The 21,148-nt window shown below is 40.5% G+C and overlaps 2 protein-coding genes across 3 annotated transcripts; one reads left to right on the top strand and one right to left on the bottom strand.

Annotated features, from left to right (window-relative positions):
* Window positions 1-1,003: 1,003 nt before the first annotated feature.
* Window positions 1,004-6,147, bottom strand: B3GALT6 (beta-1,3-galactosyltransferase 6). Its single transcript, XM_054222773.1, has one exon. The coding sequence runs from the start codon at window positions 5,855-5,857 to the stop codon at window positions 4,814-4,816; it is 1,044 nt and encodes a 347-aa protein (XP_054078748.1). The 5' UTR covers window positions 5,858-6,147; the 3' UTR covers window positions 1,004-4,813.
* Window positions 6,148-6,303: 156 nt separating this feature from the next.
* On the top strand, window positions 6,304-20,415 carry SDF4 (stromal cell derived factor 4). Of its 2 annotated transcripts, none has more exons than XM_054222771.1 (7): window positions 6,304-6,541; window positions 8,314-8,679; window positions 13,804-13,940; window positions 14,425-14,538; window positions 17,078-17,236; window positions 18,346-18,521; window positions 20,150-20,415. In XM_054222771.1, the coding sequence occupies exons 2-7, from the start codon at window positions 8,372-8,374 to the stop codon at window positions 20,324-20,326; spliced, it is 1,071 nt and encodes a 356-aa protein (XP_054078746.1). In that variant the 5' UTR covers window positions 6,304-6,541; window positions 8,314-8,371; the 3' UTR covers window positions 20,327-20,415. The 2 variants fall into 2 exon arrangements, with proteins under 2 accessions (XP_054078746.1, XP_054078747.1); XM_054222772.1 differs by lacking the exon at window positions 6,304-6,541 and adding an exon at window positions 6,752-6,904.
* The last annotated feature ends 733 nt before the right edge of the window (window positions 20,416-21,148 follow it).

Below are 21,148 nucleotides of genomic sequence, written 5' to 3'. Positions count from 1 at the left end.
CTCGTTTAAAAGACACTCAGCACAGTACCCCACGCTAATTCTGGTTCATAAAGGCACACTTATTACGCGGTATCCTTCAGCTTCAGACAGGCTACAAGTAACAGACTGATCCGTTTCCAAGTTTTACTAGACATTACCTAAAGAGTCTGTATTAGAAAGTAAGAACTGGCATATTATGTTGGCATAAAGTAGTTCCAGTCCCAAGGTAAAAGCATATCTTACACCGGTACAAGTAGCAACAGATTTGAGTCTCGCAGGCAGTGTGTTCTAAATAAAATATAGAGGAGGGAAGGTGTTGACAGTTTGTCAAGCGTACAGCGATACCAAACCCGTATTTCAACTCTGATGCTGAACAGAAAGGAACAGAAATGCAATTCTTAATCACCTTCCCTTAATCACGCACACCCCCCCTTCCTGCTGGGTGTTTCATCAAATCTGCAAAGCCAACACCCTCGGCCCCCAAAACATTAATGTTAACAGATACGAAATCCCAATTTCAGTGCTCAAAAAAGAGGCATTTCAACTACAGAAAACGTAACATTTGTCAAAAGTATGACAGGTAGAAGCTGGATTTGAGCAAACTTCACGTGAACAAGGCTAGACATTGAGAAATGAAAGGATTCACTTACAGGAATAGTAATTTCTAAGTTGGGTTTGGTTTTTTTAAAATCTTGAACTGACTAGGAATTCTTGGAAGCCTGAGGGTTTTTTTTTTTTAAATATAACTGATGGTTTATTTAGTATGGAAATTAATGTTTTAGTTACTTATTTTTACACACTAAAGCAATTAAGTCATGTTGCACATAACTTTAAAAAATTCTCTGGAAAATAAAATCAACTTTGCAGTTGACTTTATGCCATTGTCAGCTTTAAATACGTCTGTATCAAGTCTTAGATATGATCATGGAGGGGACATGTCATGAACAATTAATTTCTCTAGCGCATCTGTTAGCTCTGGTAGAATGCGAAATGCCTGATTATGGATTTTTGTTTTTTAAAAATATTTTTAAAAATAATAAAAAGCTGAAGAGTGTTACCGATCAGCTCAATAGCAGTCCTGAACGGATGCCAACATAGCCTCACAGACTTGACACAGCTGCCCAACTTAAGAGTGTGTAACATCGATATCTAGAAAAGCCGAGGTGATAATTTTTCCTTGTACTAATGATAATATTAAAAATGCAAAGTATTATGAAAACTTGGAAACCATCAGAAACGCTATTTAAATAAAAAGGCCAACATATCGCTAACCTATTGCCACTAAGAATGGCTACAAACAAGAAGATAAATCTGTTCCTGGATAATTTAATTTTCACTAAGGCCCAGAACAAAACTTTCCAGTTTCATATAGCTGCAATAAAGACTCAGCAGCACTTCAACATCCTCCAAAGGCTGGACCCACTGACTTTCAAGAAGGACAAAGATTACACCACAGTTTTCAAGTATAAAAACATCATATACTAGATGAGATGATGTCAGGAAATACGGGACCCGGTCCTGAGAAGGTATGAAAGATAAGCCTTTAATTACTACTTCTAAAATACTCAATTCATATGTTGTTCAAACTGTGCTTTATATTTTGCTTTAGAAAAAATGCGCTCAAAAATGAATTTTTGGACTGAAACTGTAAGTTTTAAAACCTTGGTGACTCACTCAGGCAATAGACGGATGTTTCCTGATTATTCAAAATAACACCAATAGGTCTCTCACATGCACATTCTTTCTTGTTTTTTATATATATATATGTAATCCTGTGCTAGTTAATGTTTTTCTGTGTTTTTTGACACAACATGTGGGATGTCTGCTCTCTCCCAAATGATTCAATTTGCTTTTAAAATAGCAAAAAAGTCTAAAAACTTCATCTTTTACTTTTGTGGGATTAACTGGGATTGAAATCAAAGTGCTATATTTGCAGTAAGGGGGTGCCTACTGAAAACTAAACCCCCTTACCGTAAGAAAAGAATCTGTCAAACCTTCCATGTTGATTTGTTTTGCAACTAGAGCAAAACACGGGTAACCTTAAATAGGAAAGGGCGTAACGAAGCTGTGTCAGACCCGATACCAAGAGTGTTAAGAGTGGTCACTGCTGGTTCTGGCGCTCCATCTCGCCAGCACGCAGGCAGCGCACCCAGGCACCGGCTCTGCCACAGTCCAGGGATCTGCTGTGCCAGGTATTTCGGGGTGAACGTCGTATTCCTGACACCTGTGTGAGAAACTCTTCAAGGGAATTTCTTAAGTATTTGTATGCATAATGTCTTCCACGGGGTCAAATATCAGCTGGAGATCCAGCATTTCTCTGCCATTAGTTTTGCCAGCAATGAAAAATACTTTTTTTGGTGGGGTGGGGATGGGGGTTGCGGGCAGGGAGAGTCAAAGTCAACAACGAAAACAACCTCCATGAACACAGTTATTGGTAAAAATGGATAAACAGTACATTCTTACTAGCTTGAGAGACATGCAGTAGACTCTTCGTCTGCAGTTCAGATCCCAGTACTTTAAATAATGGCTTCTACGCCAAGAAACTCAAGCACTGCTTGATATGCCATTCTCATGGACATTACAGTACCTCCTTCAACAAATGTAAAATGACATTTAACTATCTTCTTTTTTCTATACATAATACATTTTCAGTAATTATAAATAAATACTCACATTACAAGCATTTAACCACATATATATACACACAATACTAGGGAACCCCAAATAGCTAATAGGTATTTTTTTAAAATGCTAAAGCCAATTTAAATTTCCTGTAATCTCGTTAAATTCTTGTTTTGGAATAGTATACCTTGCTGAAAAGAACATCTGCCTATCTGTCAATACATAAGCATGCATTAGAATGGACACACGCTAAAATAACTTCTTTTTTTTCAGTATCTTAATTTAACTTTGTTTTAGAAGGAAGTCAAAGATTCGTTCAAGTTTTCAAAAAAAAAAAAGAGAATTATCAGCCTCTGTAGAAGACTATTCTTAATCCTCAATAATTTAATCAAAATAAGAGAAGAATAACAAAAAAAAACCAAACCCCATTCTTGATTCCTTTGGTATGAATTGCTAACTTGCTAATTTAAGAAGCAAAAATACAGAGACATTGGCACCCCCTTTTTTTTTTTTTCCTTTGCAGTTTGTCTCTTCCTGCAGGTGGGAACAGACACTGAACTAGGGAGAGGAGGGAATGAAATTGTATGAAAGTGCAGTGTGCAACAAACAGTAAAACTGATAATTATGAATGCCCTTTGGGCATAAAAGTAAAATTCTGCTTATACTGAAAGATCTGTAGCTGACAAAGGTTACTGGAAGTCAGCAGCCCTGTACTAGTACTGGAAAAAGAAGTATTTCTGTGTATTAGAGCACCTGCCATTCAAAAATGCCGAATTACAGGCTTACCTAAAGGTTTAAAGATAAGTAACATGGAGAAATTGTGGAAGTGATCTGTTCTACAGCCAAGAATGTCCTGTCTGCTTTTACTGTTCGATACTGCATTTGATGCTGACAAGCTCTGTCAGTGCTAGAATTATCTGTAGTGTAGACGGGACTAAGGGATATAATCCCATTTACTGACATTATCGCTTGAGCAATTAACTTAGACCTCCTGTAAAATTATGTTTAGTTCCACTCTAAGGTGTTATTGGAGAGAAGGAGGGAATCCACACAACCTGGCTTTGGGCATCTCAGTGTGACTGTTGGGGGATTAGTCTCCTTAGGTTGCAATGTAGCTCTTGAAAAGGGACCAGGTTCCCTCACCCCCCAAAATTCCTATCTCTCTTGACTACATACAGAATTTACTTTCTTAGCAGAGGTACCCGTGTTAGGGCAATCTTGTCTGAACTCCAAATAGTTTCCACTGATCTAATCTTCCTAACTTACACTTTACAGAAGTAATCCAGAACAACATAAATCTGAAGACTTACAATGTCTGACCTCGTAGTAGTCAGTGAGCTTACTTACTGTTGGGAGGGGAAATGTTTCCTCATACACAGTGTGCTTGGAGGATAAGCTAAAAAACACCTATGCCTAACAACTGAAGGCTAGCTTTGTAGCATAACTACTTGCCCCAAAATAAGAGAATATATTCTATATCTGCCAAACACCATAACTCATCCACCTGTCTAAATACAGACTTATTCCATAGCTGCCAGATAACTTATGTACATGATGTCTTTAAAACAACAAAAAGCTTAGAGGCAAGTTACACAGAAGGTCTAATAATTCCATTTTTGTAAGTCAGAGCACTTGTCAAAGTACAGACTCTCTCTCCCTCCCCAGGGAGGGAATATCCTAGGTAAAATTGTTCCCTTCACTTGACTGCTTGTGTCAATAACTAGCCACCTGTTCCCACTGGCATTAGCAACTGATTTGCAGCCCCATTAGAATCTCCAAACCTTGCCAAACTGACACTCGTTCCTTGCCAAGAAATAAACGGCAGATGCTAGTTTCACAATCTTAGAGATAGCATAAAGGCCTGTCATGATCTTTAGCAAATAAATCTTAGGGTCTTAGGTTAAAAATCTTCCAGCAACTTTTCATCCAAGTTATCTCCCCCAAATTTTCTGTGCTATCCATGTTTTGCAACCTATTATTTGCCTTGAATCCTGTCGTATGAGCCTTTCCAGGCTCTGTCATCTCTTTCTTTTTAAACATCATGCCACATTGGTAGCTCTTAGCAGTTTCAGGGTTTCATTGATCGTGACATAATGAATCGTGCAAAATCTTTTGAGTAATTTTTAAGCCCTAGTTACTGGGATTCTTCCCAAGTAACAGCAACCAAGCTCAGGAAGTCCACCAACATTCTGCCTTTTCCTTCCTCAGACTTTCACGGGATGCCATCCTTCCTTTGGCAACACTGTGAAGGAGGCACTCCCCAATCATACATGTAGGAAAGCCTGAGCTTAACCTCCTCCTTACAGAGCTTTCCTTCTTTAGCCAGGGTCTGGTGCTTTTCCAGCATGTCCTCGATGCTTTGCTTATGAGTTACTATATACTTATTGTTGCAACCTCGGGACTTATACTCAGTGTCAAAACGAGGATCGTGCACTCTCTTCACATCGATGGGAGCCAACCAAACCCCCAGGGAGACATCTTCACTCTGCCACATGTTCAGGTAGTCTCTGCTAAGACGCAAATAGTGCACCAGATCTGCAGAAATCACGTAACCACCACCCAGAGCATATGGTAGATAGTAGTCACAGAGCACCCAGGCGCTCTCTTTCCATTTGCCGCCAGACTTCACCCGGCCGCGGCCAGAAAAGAAGCCCCAGTAGAGGCGACGTGGCTCCTTGGCTCTCAGCTCTTCCACGAGCACATCCAAGCGTACGAAGGTATCGTCGTCGGCCTTCAGGGCAAACTGGAAGTCCAGGTGCAGATCCAGCCAGACGTACGTGGCCAGGACTTTAGCAGTCAGGTTCTCGTAGGAATCCCGCAGCTCCGGCAGGAGGAGGAGGTCTCTGTGACGGCTCTGCTCTAGCTCCAGGCTACGAAGCTCCTCTGCCCCGAGCCCTGCCGTGCCGATCACGAAGCGGCTCCAGATGTCATCGTGAGGGGGACGCCCAGCGGCCGACAGCCATGTGCTGCGGATGATGCTGCGACGCTCGCTGTACTTGGGGCCGCTGGTGATGAGCACGGCCAGGAAGGCAGTCTCCTCAGGGGAAGATGGCGGGGCGGCGGGGGGCTGTGGCCCCCTGGCACCCCGTGGTGGCAGGGCAGCTGGCTGGTTGTGTGGCAGCCCGCGGGGGGCTGGCAGAGGCCGGAGGCCCTCGGAGGTGCACTTGGCCAGGTAAAGCAGGACCACGGCGAAGAGTGACAGGCCGCCCAGGCCCAGGGCCGTCTTGTGGCGGCACAGCAAGCGCAGCAGCTTCATGGCCGCGGGGCCTCAACGGGGCGAGCCGGCCCGTGCCGCCCCGAAGGTTTATTTCGGCGGGAACGGCTTTACGGCCGCCGGGAGGAGACAAGATTCCTGTGGGAGCCCTCACCGCGCTTCGCCGTCCCTCAGAGGTGGCTTCATGTCTCTTTCCTTGCCTTTTCCCCCGTCTACCTCGGGGAAGCGCCGGCTCGGGGCGGGAGGAGAAGCGGCTCCGTCCCTGCCTACCTGTAGCGGAGCCGGTGAGGGCCGCCGCCGCCGCTCCCCTCGCCGCCTGCCTTGTGGGAGAAGGGGCAGGAGGCGTGGCCGGGCCCCGCACCACCTGACGGCGCACCGCCGTGCCTCGCGGCAGCCATCTTGCAGCCGGGCAAGCGAGGCCGAGGCGCTGCCATTTTGGTTCCGGGTGAGGGCCGCGGCGGGCTGAGCTTCCAGCGGGGATGGGCGCTGTGGAGCCGCCTCGTTGGGAGCACGTAGTCTGGTGGAAGCACTCGTGTGTTAGCTAGCTACCTGCTCTTCTGATTTCATACGGGTTGCTGGCGGCGTCACGCATTTTAAGGACCGCCGAGCAAAACAGATGGATAAGCACAGGGCCATAGACTCACGTATAGCCAGGAAAAGAGACCTGCCAGGGAATTAAAAAGGTTCCTTCGCTCTTGGAGGAAAGCTGCTTTATTATAAATTGAGGTAAGGAAGAGAACGTCGGCAAGTACATTCAGATTTTTATGAGTTTTGTCTTCCCCCTTCACCGCCCCTCGGCACCGCCAGCTGCGGCCGCCCCGCTGTGAGAGGAAAATGGCTGCCGTAAGCGAAAGAGGGCGCGCTGCTGCCCTTCTCCAAGATGGCCGTTCCCCGTCCCTTACGCACGCCGGCGCGTCGTGACGAAGTTCCTCCCTCCGCCGGTGCCGCTGGGGCGGGAGTGGGCCCGGGGCCCTCCTTCTGTGAGGGGAGCGCGCGGGGAGCGAGGGGCAGGGGGGACGAGGTGGGCCTCCCCGCCACCTATCACGGTTCTGCGAGGCTGCAGGGAAGAAGGGGCAGCCGGAGCTGTCGGTGAGTGTGTGTGGCCATTCCTGGAGCGGGGTCGAGACCGCCACAGCCCCTTTAGGGCACCTGCAGGAAAGCTGGAGAGGGGCTTTTTACAAGGGCGTGTATTGATAGGGAGGGGGGTAATGGCTTCAAACTGGAATAGGGTAGATTTAGATTAGATATCAGGAAGAAATTTTTCATTAAGAGGGTAGTGAGGCTCTGGAGCGGGTTGCCCAGAGAAGCTGTGGCTGCCCCAACCCTGGAGGGGTTCAAGGCCAGGTTGGACGGGGCTTGGAGCAACCTGGGCTGGTGGGAGGTGTCCCTGCCCAGGGCAGGGGGTTGGGACTAGATGATCTTTAAGGTCCTTTCCAAACCTAAAACATTTTATGATTCGAGTCGGGCTGGGCAGCCCCAGCTGGGCTCCCCCTCTCCGGTGGGGAGTTAGCTGTTGCTGCTCGGTCTATGAGTCCTGCCACACGTACTCCCAGCCCAAGGCTCTGCTGTGCTGGCTCGCAAGACTGTGGATTTTGTGCACCTCAGTGCTCTGTCTGTTGGTCTGCGGTCCTTTCCCCTGTCCTATGAACTTGATTTTCAAGCAGGTGATGACAGGTCCGCCCCAGGGTTGCTTTTCCTGCCAGCTGTTTCCTGTGTGTTTCCAGCTCCGCTTTATGTGGTGGCATTTGTAATTGTATTTCCCTCAGTCATCTTTTCCGCAAAAGACCTTTATATCTTTCATCTTTTCTAAAGAGATGGTCTGTTGAGATATCTGGTAAACTGGAAGAAATTGTTTACTGTGAGGGTCATGAGCCCCTGGCCCAGGTTGCCCAGAGAAGCTGTGGCTGCCCCATCCCTGGAGGGGTTCAAGGCCAGGTTGGACGGGGCTTGGAGCAACCTGGGCTGGTGGGAGGTGTCCCTGCCCAGGGCGGGGGGGTGGCACTGGATGGTCTTTAAGGTCCCTTCCAACTTTAACCGTTCTGTGATTCCACAAAACTGTTGTGCTGTCAGGGTTGTTTCTGCAGCTTGCTGGGAAGTGCGGTGCTATGTGAGGGACATTGCCACAGCGGAGTTTGGGCTGCACGTTGGGACAGTAAGTGTTCCAGGCACTGGACTGGCTTCACAGTAAATGTTTGGGTTTCAGTTGTCATCAGCTCATGCCATAACCCCTGAAAAGGGTTTTCAGAGCAGAACTAAGCAATTAAAACATGTTATCTTCCAGAGTCCTCTGACAGAAGTTACAATTGTGCAGATTGAAAACTGACACGGTTTAATTTGTTGTCATGTATTTATTATTTAACAGGCTTTTTTATTCTTTCACAGCAAATACTCGTGTGTGTGTGTGTAAGTTCTTCTGAATTTTGTGAGATGTTTTATTAGTGACATAATATTCTAGAGTTTAATTTGCTTGTGTTTTTTCCTTTTTTTTTTCTTTTTAGAACATTTAATCCATTCACAGTAATTTAATCGGCCAATACTTTGAATAAAAAGGAAAAAATGATGTCAAGGCAGGCCTTTCTCTGCAGTTTGGGATCTCTGTATTTGTTCCTTCTGTTTGTATTTCTTCTAATGGATGTTTATGCAAGGCCTGCAAATAATTCTGCCCTCAAAGAAAAGCCAGCTGACAGTAAAGATGAAAATGAGATCTTGCCCCCAGATCACTTGAATGGGGTCAAAATGGAGATGGATGGACATCTGAACAAAGAATTTCATCAAGAAGTTTTTCTAGGAAAAGAGATGGAAGAGTTTGAGGAAGATTCAGAACCCAGAAAAAATAGGAAGAAGCTCATGGTCATCTTTTCAAAGTAAGTTATTGCCAAGTGCATCCTCTTTCTCTGATCTTCAGAGTAAAATTAGCAAATTTTTCTGTAATATTTAAAAATTGTGTTGATGAGGGGGAAAGCATCATACTGTAAGAACTATGTTCATGTTATTAAGGTACTAACATTCTAGGCATTCTCAGGAGTGTTTTTCCCTTTTATAAAGCACTTCTTGTGCTAGATAAGGTTTGTGTCAGCTAATAACCGCTTAAGATGTCAGTAAGCATAACAGAAATGGAAATCAAAATCAGTGCATACTTTTAGACAGTAGGTGGCAGAATTGGCTTTATTTGCATTTTTGCAGTGGAGGATTAATTTTATTCGAGCACCTTAAATTACATTGGTGCTCTTAATGCTGATGGTGGTGTGATGGTGGGCGTATACTTGAGATAAAATGAGGAGGCTTAACAAAGCTTTTTTTCTGTGAACTTGTCATTAACAAGGAAAAAAATCAGTAATAACATTGGATATTTTTTTTCTGGTGTTCTCCTGAGTAAAGGCAGCTAAAGCAAATAGGCAAACCAGAGTGCCTTTTTCATTAGAGTAGAATCCTTTATTACTGTGTCTGCTATTCAGACCACTCACTTCATTGGTAGGTTATATACAAATATTAAGATGGTGCTTAGAAGGTTTCATTTTCTTTATTGTTGTGTCTTTGTTGGAAATGTTCATCTGGTGGTTAGTCAATTGTCATTCACAAATTGCAACCTCCATTCATTTCTGCCTGTTTGTTACGAAAGAGGTTGTCTTAGGAAGCTTAAAGCAATTGGATTCAAGATCAGCTTCACTCAGATACTTAAAATTGCATTCTGTCAGATGATTGGATTAGAAATGTAGAAAAGCATTCTGAGGAATGTGCTTGCTTTCTAGACATACTTTTAAAGGCTGATGAAAAGAGAAATACTATAAACTTCTGTGAAAAGCTAGTAAGCCGCAGGCTTCCAGATGCTTTGGAAATATTTTCTTTGAAGACATAAAGAAAACGCAATGTGTTTTTAATTAACGATAGGTGAGATTCTATGGCATGCCAGTATGATATCAAGTAGTCAATTCAAAGCATGCGTTATTGTCTATTAGGGTTACTGAAAATAAAGTTGAAACATGGAAGTAAAGCTCCCCAAACCATGTTTTTCTAGGCAAGCAAGCTATCTGTGACTGAAAGAACATGTGGTATTTCATACTTCTGTATTTCAGTTTCAGAAGTCACTCTTTACTGGGAAGACAAACCTAACTTGTCTATAGAAGGGGTTTTTTACAAGTTATCGTGTACTTCCAATTTTCCTTGTCAAATTAGGGCAAGCTGCAGGAAATCCTGGGTGCATCTTTTTAGTTGTCTTTCAGTGCCGAGAGTAAGTGTTCAGGTATCCTCAGGTCAAGAAAATGTGTGAGAGGGGCTTACTTGATATCCTTTCTTGTTGTACTTCTTGTAAGTGACAGAAAAAATTTGCTGTAGTCTCTATTTAAACAGTTAAAATTAGCCCGGAATCTATAGAAAATTCTTTCCTGTATGGTGTAGTTTAGCTTGTGTAGGTGGGTGTTGATGGGAGGGAAGGAGGAAGGATATTGAAAGCAATCAAGTGGAGGATTAATTTTAATGTGGTGATGCTGATTTTGCTAAATCTGTGGCATTGGGTACTAGAATTCAGTTTGGGGAGCCTTGCTTCCAAGGGTCAGTTATCTTTTCAATGAAATTACGTGTACTGAACAAAACAGATAAATGCAAGTACAGAAGAATGTGATGTGTGTGGCTTTCTGTCAGGGTGTTTGTGGTGGTGGAGTTAACTCTGTGAGTTTGACAGTTGAGTATCCTTCTAGCATTTGCATTTTGCTGATGTTTTCATCTGCTTAGAGGAAGCCCTAGTTGTGATTTAAAGATTAAAATCTTTGTGTTCGCTGAGTGCCTTACCTTGATGGCCATTCATCAGGTCACAGGTTTAAATACACCTTCTGTTAACTACTACCACGAAGCTTTTCGATTTGTTTTTTTTTTTTTTTCCCCGTGTTTAAAAGTTCTGAACTTATCCTTTTGTAAATCAGAACTCATTCTGAATCCGGCAGTGCTCTCTTAGACTTTAGAGCTGTGACTGTTCGTGTTCAGACCGCTCATAGGGCAAGATTCATGCTCCCTTTCTTAATTTCAGGTTTGTCTCGTAGCCTAACACAGTATTCATTTCTACTGGTATGCATTCTGTTTATGGCAGGAAGATGCTAGTAGTGACAGCTGATGTTGGACAGTAGCAGGTAGAATAGAAAACGAGGAGAGGCGACATCTTATGCTTTCCTGTTTTGATATCTTCAGTTTAGGTTACCGATTTGTATTATTCAGGTAAAAAACTGTTTATGCTGTATGCCATTGGAAGGTTTTAAGTAGTGTGTACACCCTGACTTACGTTTTTCCTAACCTGTACCTTTAAATATGCATCTAATAAATTTTGTATACCTCCTATTGTGTAAACTAGAGCTTTGCTTTTGTTTCTGTTATTAAAAATTATTTTCTGAATCTGCTTTTTATTATTTGGATGAAACAGAAACTAGCTCTAGTGTGTTATGCATCAGGTGCTTGAGGATATCGTTATCTGTAGTCCTTTAGGTAAGAACACTGTCTTCGCGCTCCCCCCAGTACCTCGGGCAGCATTGCGAGGTTGTCATTTAGGAACCTGAAAATGTGCATTTGAAAACCTGAGTGGCCAGTGTTTATTGATAATGCTTTCATACGTGGACCTTTTGACAGGTGGCCACAAAAATCTGATTTTTAATGGCTTGTGGTTGAGAAACTGGGCTGAAGTGTTTAAAACCTGTTCTTCCAGCCTTGACGTCTGTATTCAATGCAACCCTTACAGGGGTTAAGGAAACCCTTATAGGCTTTTATTAAGGAAAAATTTACAGTTATCCTACAAAGTAGCATATTTGCTTGTTCCATACTCAAAGGTAGTATTAACATTTAGGCTGTGAATAGGTAATGAAACATAGTTTGAATAGTCAGTGAAGTGTTGATCTCGAATTTAGACATTATAAAGAGCTGTTACGCCTGATGCCGCCTGTTACTGAAATGTATTAATACTAATGGTATTTGTCATGTTGCATCAACTGCTGTCTGGGCTGTGGTTTATCTATAATTTTCTTTGGAATGAGACAGATAAGCAACAATGTGGTTGCTCTCAGTAGTCTGTTTTTTTTAATTCAAATTTATGCTAGTGGTAGTCCCTGCTTTTACAAAAACTTTCTTTGCTGTCAATTCAGGATATACATCATATACCGAAGTTTTTCCCAATTTGAGATAGCATACTGTATCAGAAAGCTATGCTTCTTGGAGGAAAAGAGCAAGAACGATCAAGATTTTTTAAATTTTTTTTTGGAGCTAGTATATCAGGAAGTTTGAGAAATGGTCACAAGATTTCTATACACAGATTGCCAAGGAAGGTTTGAGCAAAGTTGTAATCTGAGATGATATTCTTGCTTGGATTCATATTGTTTTCTTGAACTTAAATTCTTTCTTGCCAGTACTTGTTCTTTGGCAATTATTTTAAAGGACTGTATTAGAATGTACCGCTCTTTACTAACATCTCTTTGAGTGTTCTGGCCTCAGAAAACTGATTGCCCATTGCTGTGTTATAAAACCAGGTTTCCATTATTTGTGAGTATTAGCTTGTTCAGCAACACGTAATTATCTAAGCTTGTTGTATTTAGTGGAAATGTTTTCAGTAGTCCATTCTGAATGAGATACTTATCTAAGGAAGCACAGACAGTCTTTTGCTTTTATTGCCTTAGATGGTAACCTCGTGTCAGGACCGTATCTTATATTTCATACAGTACTTAATATTCCTCTCAAAAGCAGACGCGCTGGTTATGGACACTGAAAGGATTTCAGCTCGCGTTGTACAGTGGATGCCTGCTGGTTCATGAAAATCTGAGCCATTGGAGGCTTCTTGTGAACTCTGGTAGCAGCACAAAGGTGTACTTTCATGAGCTAGAAGAGCAATAAATGGGACGTTTGTTACCTTTCTCCCTAGTTACCATGTGATTTAGATGGAAAGTACAGCTAGGAAGCAGTAAGTTTGATAGCTTTGATCTAAGGACACTAGAATGTTCAATGTTGAGGGGGAAAATACTTTGTTTTCCCTTCTCATTTTTGATAGTAGTTATTCCTTCTCAAAACCCACATTTGTTCACTTGCAAGGTGGCATGACTGGAACAGGACCATTTTGCTGGTCTTGCCGTTGATACTGACAAGTTCCTAATACTGAGCCTGTGCATATCTATGTGGAAAGATGCGATAAGATGTTTAAACCCACTAATACTGCACTTAATAATACAGCTAAGTGTTGTAGAAGATTAGGTGCTAGTGTTGCTATTTGGCTTAAGCTTTTAACATTTAGTTGACATTTAAAGGCAAATCACATATTTAATAACTTGAGTTTCAGTGATAACACTTCAGTCCTGTTAAGACAGCGATACAAACAGATAAGAAAGCCAGAGTCAAGCTGGGGTTTTTTGTTGTGTTTTTCTTTGTTGTTGTTTTTTTTTTTTTAATTGAACAAGAGTGGTTTTGGTATGCTTTAAATAGAATCTTGCCTTCTGAGTGTTAGTGATGTCTTTTCAGTTTTAAATATTGGTATGTCTTTTTTGAATAAATACTTAATGATATGCTAAAAAGCCCCATAAAGTGGCATGTTATTGTTTTTTGTATTTTTTCTTCAACTGTATTTTATATTAACTTACTTTTAATGAAATAAGCATTAATAGAATCGATGGTATGGCAGTGTGTCTTAATACAATAAAGCAGTATTTGCAGTGCAATAAGGAGAACAGTGGATTGTCAGATTGGACATTTACTGATAATTTCAGGCAGGTAGAAAAAGCTTGTTTGTGTAGCTCAGTAGCTCCATAGCACTGAGTACAAGCATGTCCTTTGACAAAGCAAAGTGAGCCTGATAACTCAGAAACCTAATGGGGAACAAATGTACGTGCAGAATTTTTAAATGTGTTAAGAATTAAAAACTATCAGCTGTAATGCGTTAACAGGTATCAAGGTATCCCAGATCCAGAGATCAAGGTATCAAGACATCCCTCAGTCCCCAAACGTAAATCTTGTTTGCTGTTCATCCGTAGGGTGGATATAAATAATGATAAAAAGATAAGTGCGAAAGAGATGCAGCGCTGGATCATGGAAAAGACAGATGAACATTTCCAGGAAGCTGTGGAGGAGAATAAAATGCACTTCCGAGCTGTGGACCCTGATGGCGATGGTAAGATGAATGATTCCTTCATCTCCTGATGACATCTTAAGTCAGTTGCTAGTGGCCAAGCCTACAGGTTACTCTTTAGATATGCTGTGACAAAATCCAAGTTCTTTTGCACTGCATGTAATCACAATAGTTTTGATCCATACATAAGACAATGGAGCAAATAACTGATGCGCTCCAGTCAGCATTGTAGTTCTGTGTTGACTGCTATGTTATTTCACTTGCAGTCATAGGAAGTTGTAACAAGTGGCTTTGCTAGGGATGGGGTGAGGATGGTGACATAAATGGGTTATTTTCACAAGGCCCATCTGGTCTAAAGAAACAGAAAAGTGAATCAGGTGATAGCTTTCATATTGCCATTCATAAAGCTTAGTGTGATGGTTATGGTGCTGAACCAAAAGATTTTAGCACATGCTGTTTTAAGTAATGAGACCAAAAGTTATTTAAGCATACTATGTCATGTCTGAGATATGGCTCTTTCTTACAGGCCATGTGTCCTGGGATGAATATAAAATTAAATTTTTGGCAAGTAAGGGCTTTAATGAAAAAGAGATTGCAGAGAAGATAAAAAACAATGAAGAGTTGAAAATAGACGAAGAAAGTAAGTGCAGACGGTTGGTGTGCATCGTTTTTTCTTTTACTTTCCTATATCCTGAATGTCAAAACTGTTCTTAATGTAAGATGAATGTTTTAGTTGTTCTTCTGCTTCTATGCAAACGTAGAATGTGTAAGTCATAAGACAGAAATACTATTATTTCTTTCCAACCCAAATCTGCCTTCCCGACACTCTTGATGTAAATATTTAATGCTGAAAAATCTCAGTTGCTTATTTGTTACTGCCTGTTTGAATAGTTTTCAGTTATTTATGTTTAACAGTCTGCTAAAATTGGTCAGACCTGAGTTGTCTGTGGACCATTGTATTGTTAATGCGGGAACCAGGTCCCCTGTTGCTCCAAATGAAGGGGAGCTGCTATACCGGATTCCTGTTCTAAAATTGAGGGGTGTATGTGCTACCAAACAGTGCTGTGTTTAAATAGGTACATGCTTAGGCACTGCAGAGCATACTAGGAGTTAATAGCAGAAGGTTGCCGAACAATTGTTTCATCTGAGCTCTCTGTAGAGATGGATTGACTCTTTAGGTTAGTGAGATTGATCATTTCTTCCTTATTACTTTTGAAACTTTCATTTGAATCTGGCTTGGTATAGACATAGCAACACTTAACAGAGTAATCTCCCTACTCTCCCCCGTCTGAAAGTATTTAAATTTACTGTTAAGTAAAACACAAAGCCTTAGCCTTTCCTTGCAGGAATTAGTCATTTAAAAGTGGGTTATGTTATATTTTCCATTTATCAAAAAGCAACTAAAATGCAAATGGGCCTTTGAATTTTATGGCAGGGAAAACACCTGTGCAGCGTGTTCTATGGCAGTGTGGTTAACTACAGTTTACAGGAATGCTCATCAGATAAGATTTGCTGAATAAGGGAAGTGTGTACATAATCATTTTTCTACCTAGGTAAAAAGCCTTGTTTGGGAAAATCAGATTAGTTATCTACCCGCTTCCTGAGGATGATAGGCAAAACTTATTTTCATACTCTAGTGCAGTGTAAAAGTACTCTTTTTCAGTCTGTATAATAAAAAATAACTGAATATGTGGATCTGAAGGCATGTTCTGAGTCTTGCGCAGAAGCACATTACAGTTTGTATGCCATCCAAAACTAGTGATGCAACTTTATTTAACTTATGCAGATAATGACAGTTTCAGCTGATGATTGACAGTTGAGTTTCATTGAAGACTGAGTAAGAAAGGTAGGAAAGGGAGATTGACTTGTGACTTCTAACATGCGGGGTTGGCTATAGTGGAAAACTGTAAGCAAGTGATTTGATTAGTCTGTGTTTACTTGTGTCCTTAATAAAACTAGAATTTGCCGTTTACAAACTTGCCCTAAGGTTCATATTAAGACTGTGAAGGATTTCTTTACTCTTCACAAAAAAACATAACTCTTAATTGCAACAAGCAGTTCAAAAATTGTACATGTGACTGTTGGGTTTTTGGCTTTTTGTCTCTTGTAACTTAACAAGCAAAAGCATGCAGGACTTATTTAAGACAGTTTATTAAATGAAAAAAAAAAATGTTTATCTGAACACTGTAGTCTTTCAGAGTGTTTTTAAAACTTGTGAAAAGCAAATGCTTCAGGTTTGTGTTTGTTAGTGTATTTTGCAGATAGCAGGGCGTGCTACAGGCAGTATTTTTTCCAGTGTGTCATTTAGAAAATGCCTACACCAGAAAGTGAATACTCTATATAGGTATTTTTTTTCTGTTTGGTTATGTTCAGGACCACTAGGTGTACCTGATATTCACTTTGTGTGTTGCAGGGTGGTTTTTTCTTCAAATCAGATGCATGGTTTTAGTGGAAACTCATGTACAAATTATGGTTCTCAGTTGAGTTTAGGAAAAACTCACTTAAAAAGTGCTTGTCTGCATGCTGTAAGACGAAATGAAAGACGTGGAAATGTGATTTTGGTGCTGATGTATCTGCTCGTACGCGGGTACTTCAACTCGTGTTTGCTGCTTGCAGCAAAAATATCTCCCTTTATTAAATTATAGTGATAACTAGAACGTATGCAGGGTTTAGGTTTGGAGTCAGAATGCTTTCTGATACAGAATAGACAAGGTAGCTAAAGGTAGCTAAAATACTACTGGTATTCAGGCAGGTGAAAGGTTTCTATTGGTAGTGGGCTTCAAAAATCTAAAAATAAGAAAGGAGAAAAACAAGTACCAAATGAAGTTGGATTATTCATACCTCCTACCAGAACCGACTAACAGTACGGTACGACAGTACTTTTCACTTGATACATTGAAGTTTTGATATAAGTGTAGCAAAATCTTTATTTTTATCTCCTAATTTCACTTCAGTTGTTTCGTTAAAGGATCTCTCATAGTGTTTCAGCACAAGCTAGATGATGCTAATTGCACTTGTTTCCCCTCAGGACCTGCTTTCCCTGGGAGCTGAACTGTAAAGTAGCTGATTCATAGGCCATCCTTGTTAAAACAATTGATTGAGTTAGCGAAGGAAGGTATATTTTAAGAACTTTTAAGCTATCATGTTCATTCTATTTAATCTTTTTGTTAAATTTCTAGCACAGGAAGTTTTAGATAACCTGAAGGATCGGTGGTACCAAGCTGACAACCCACCTCCTGATCTGTTGTTGAACGAAGAAGAATTCTTGTCCTTTCTTCATCCAGAGCACAGTAGGGGGATGCTGAAGTTCATGGTGAAAGAAATCATCCGAGATTTGGGTATGCCATTTTAAAACATGTTTCTTGGGAGTTGTTTGCTTGCAAATCATTTTTATTTGGTAGTTGTTGTTAGGTCACTGCATTGTCATGGGTCAGTCTGAAATCTTGGCACATCTTGTTTGCTCTGTTCTACACAATCTTCCAGTGTGATGAGTAAGAAAAACAAACTGTTAGTACATGTGCTGACATATCTATGGAGCTGTCTGCATCTCAAGACTAAATTTAGTCTCTGGTTGTTAAAGAACAGCACAATATTATACGTATAAAGATATTCTGAGTACTTCATACAAAAAAGACCAGCTGACGCTACTTCACACTGAAGTGCTGCTGCATTGTAGGGTCATTGTAGCAATAGTAGAAAAGGTTGGGTGAATAGTAAAATATTATAAAACATACTGATGTGAATGTTCCATGAGGAGGGCATTAATTGCTTTGTACTTCCCCAGTACAGCAACCATGTAAGAATTGTGACGTACAGTCGTGAAAGTGGAAATAAATGGTTGAGGTTTCTAAGAAAATAATATTTTTTTTAAAAAAATTCATAAGTATTGGTACACATGGTTGTTTTTTTTTTCTATTGAGTCAATAGTGATGCATATTTAAAACTGCTACAACACCTGGATTAAAAAAAACCCAACTACTATGACTTTGCTAGTTGTTAGCTTAATAAATATGAAGAGTTTCCAGTGATACTTGAGTGTGTGACACGCACAGACAGAACAACTCCAGTACAGTCTTTTATGAGGGTTAATTTACCTGAATGTTAAAGGGAGACTGGATACAGCTATAAGAAAGTTTCTGTTGCAGTAAAAAAAAAAGCCCAGCTTACCACCTGATATGTCCTTCAGGTCCAGTAAAATTCTTTTTGTTTAGTATATTGATGAGTGTATGTTTTTTAGCCTTCTAAAACATTGCGTATGTACCATAATACAGTTAGGTTTTGGCTAACCAAAAATATAAATGGTAACTGTTCTTCTCTGCTAGAGTCAGGATTGTGGACTGGTGAAACCAGGCGGACTGTACCAATGACATCTCTGACACAAAGGAATTTCTCATTTTTAATGGGCATTAAGCAAATACTTCTCAGTTACTATGTGCTTCTGTTGTAGATCAAGACGGAGATAAGAAACTTACCCTGTCAGAGTTCATTTCATTACCTGTTGGTACCGTAGAGAACCAGCAAGCTCAAGATATTGATGATGACTGGGTAAAAGACAGAAGGAAGGAATTTGAGGAGGTCATCGATGCTAACCACGATGGTATTGTCACAATGGAAGAGCTGGAGGTGAGTCTTCCTCAGATGGTTAGTTTTAGCGATTTTAAAACCAACAGTTAGCTTTTAAATACAGGATTGAAACTGCTTTAGAGAATATGAAGACCAAAAATATTTGAATTAATAGTACAATGTCTATTGTTACTACAATAGTAAAGCATCTACTTTACAAAACTTTGGAATATAGTATTGTTCTGTACTGCTTGTGGATAGTGGTGTTAAGCTTTTTGTTAAAGAGGAGGGGGAGTTTTCCTTGCATAACTGTTATTCATAGGTATGCTTTTGGGGTTTTTTTGACACGTAGACGCTTGTATGGATGTGGAGTGCATGAAAGCAAGTCACAGACTTCATTAGGTGCGCTGGTTAACGGGACAACGAGTCATACTTTCAGTTGCAAAAAGAGTAACTGGCAACCTATATATTAAGTTAAAAAAAAAAACAAAACCAAAATCAAAAATAAAACAAACTAAAAAAACCCAACAACCAACAAACCCTGGGGCCCCAGTAGCCTAGAAAATAGCAGAGATCTCTTGTCTTTCATGGTGTTTTTCTTTTTTAAAAACGCAAGTGATTAGTGTGGATTCTACTTTGTGGCCTTTCTGGACTTTGATTTGCAGGAGTAAGGCTTTCTTCTAATAATTCTGCCTGCACAAGTGTACCAAATGACGTGAAATATTTTGCACCCTACAGTTGTGGCAGTTTCGTGGCCAATGGAAGAGGCTCATGGCTCATTTCTGGCTTTTTTTCCTTTCTGGGTGTAAGAATGTACTTTGTCTAGCAGAATTCAAACTGCAGCGTAGGCGGTGTGAAAGGAGAGCCTCTAAAATGTTGGCTTTCTCCCTGAGACAGGATGAATGCTGAAATTCCTGCCTTTCTCAGTATGCAAATATGTGGGTATTAACGGTAGCGGTAGTATGGATAAACAGTTATATTGTGACATAGACAATAGCTTTTTTTACTGAGAATTTTCTTTTAAAAATAGGCGTTTTATTTGTGAGGTCTTTGTGTACATATCCACACGTAGACGCACACACGTGTCGTGTCTTCTGGGAAGAAATCGAAGATAATCTTGAGTCTTCTACATCGTGATCTAAAGTGCACTGCTTGAAATCTTTTAATCTATTTCAAATTAGGTGAAGAAGCAAAATGATTTGTTTCTGAGACTTCTGACCTCCGTAATGTCTGCCTGGTGGTTTAAAATGGAACAAGAAAGTTCTAAATTGAACCTGTTCTAAAAAGATTATTTCCAGAAACAAAAATAATGAGGTTATACAGATTGATATTGTGCCACTTTTTAATTTTGAATTGATATTTCTTCACAAAACCCACTAGATTTGATAGTCAGTTTAGTTTGCAACCAAAACGTCAAAAATATTTTTATTGTAGATACTGGCATCAGCTGAGAAAATCTGGATTTATGTTGGAACAGCCAAGGAAGCAGTGAATGGAAAAATAGCTAGGATACGCATGTAAGCCTGTTAAAAAGATGCGCTGACACCTTTTTCCATGACTTATGTTCACTTTGTGAAGGCTTATATTGGTCTCATAATTGCTGAAGGTTACACAGAGCTAAGGTTCATAATCCTGATGTGTGGAAATGTGTACTTAGTAGTTAAAAATTATTTTCTTACTTGTTTTAGGAATATATGGATCCTATGAATGAATACAATGCCCTAAATGAAGCGAAGCAAATGATAGCAGTAGCAGATGAAAATCAAAACCATCACTTGGAGCTGGAGGAGATCCTGAAATACAGTGAATACTTCACAGGCAGCAAGCTTATGGACTATGCACGTAACGTCCATGAGGAGTTCTGATCCTGCTCACTTTTCCAGAGCTCTGAAGCACTTTCTTTCTTTCAAAAAAAAAAAAAAAAAAAAAAAAAGAAAACAATCCAACCCCCAAACAGACAGAAAGTTACTTTGCTGCTATTTGTGTTATATGCCTACAGTGTGTTGTCCTAGATTTAAAATAACTTCTGTCCATACATAAGATCTACAGCTCTGTTGCCTTTGGTATAAGGGGAAAAAAAGAGGTCCATAAATAATGGGGCAGGTACTGGACTACATCAGTTTGCCCTCGTTTGTACAGTTAACCCAGCTGAAATTTCAGCTGCTTTTGGCTAATCATATTTGGTGGAGGCTTCTTAAATATTTAACTGTTCTTGTTGCCCTCATAGCTGCTGATCCACGGAAATCAAAAATGACACTGAAAGATGTTTGCTTTTGTAAAGGGGATTGTGGTTCAAATACGTGTATTCTGGCCTCGTGAGAATATCCGTACATAGACTGATTGGCTAATCTTCCAGCATCTCAACCTACTTATATATTGTTGAGGATTTAATAGAAGTTCTCCCTCCATCACTGAACTGTCTTTAGGAGCTGTGAGGAAGAACTTATACATCGACTTTAAAAGGAAAATTGGTTATAGTGGGACAGGTTTTGTGTTTGCAGCTGCACTGGGAATGTGAGTGACTTGAGATTGCTTATGTCGTAAAAAATCAAATTGCATACTGAAATGAAACAATCGGAAGGTTTCTTTGTGGACTTAAAGATGTTGGAGACAGCAATGTGGTTCACCTTAGGAGTATGGTTACTGCTTAACTAAAATTCATTGTTAAAACTAGTATAATTACTTGC

This window comes from Rissa tridactyla, chromosome 16 (genome assembly GCF_028500815.1).
Source record: "Rissa tridactyla isolate bRisTri1 chromosome 16, bRisTri1.patW.cur.20221130, whole genome shotgun sequence".
Lineage (NCBI taxonomy): Eukaryota > Metazoa > Chordata > Aves > Charadriiformes > Laridae > Rissa > Rissa tridactyla.
Note: the sequence above shows the minus strand (reverse complement) of the source record. Positions and strands in the feature narration are given on the sequence as shown.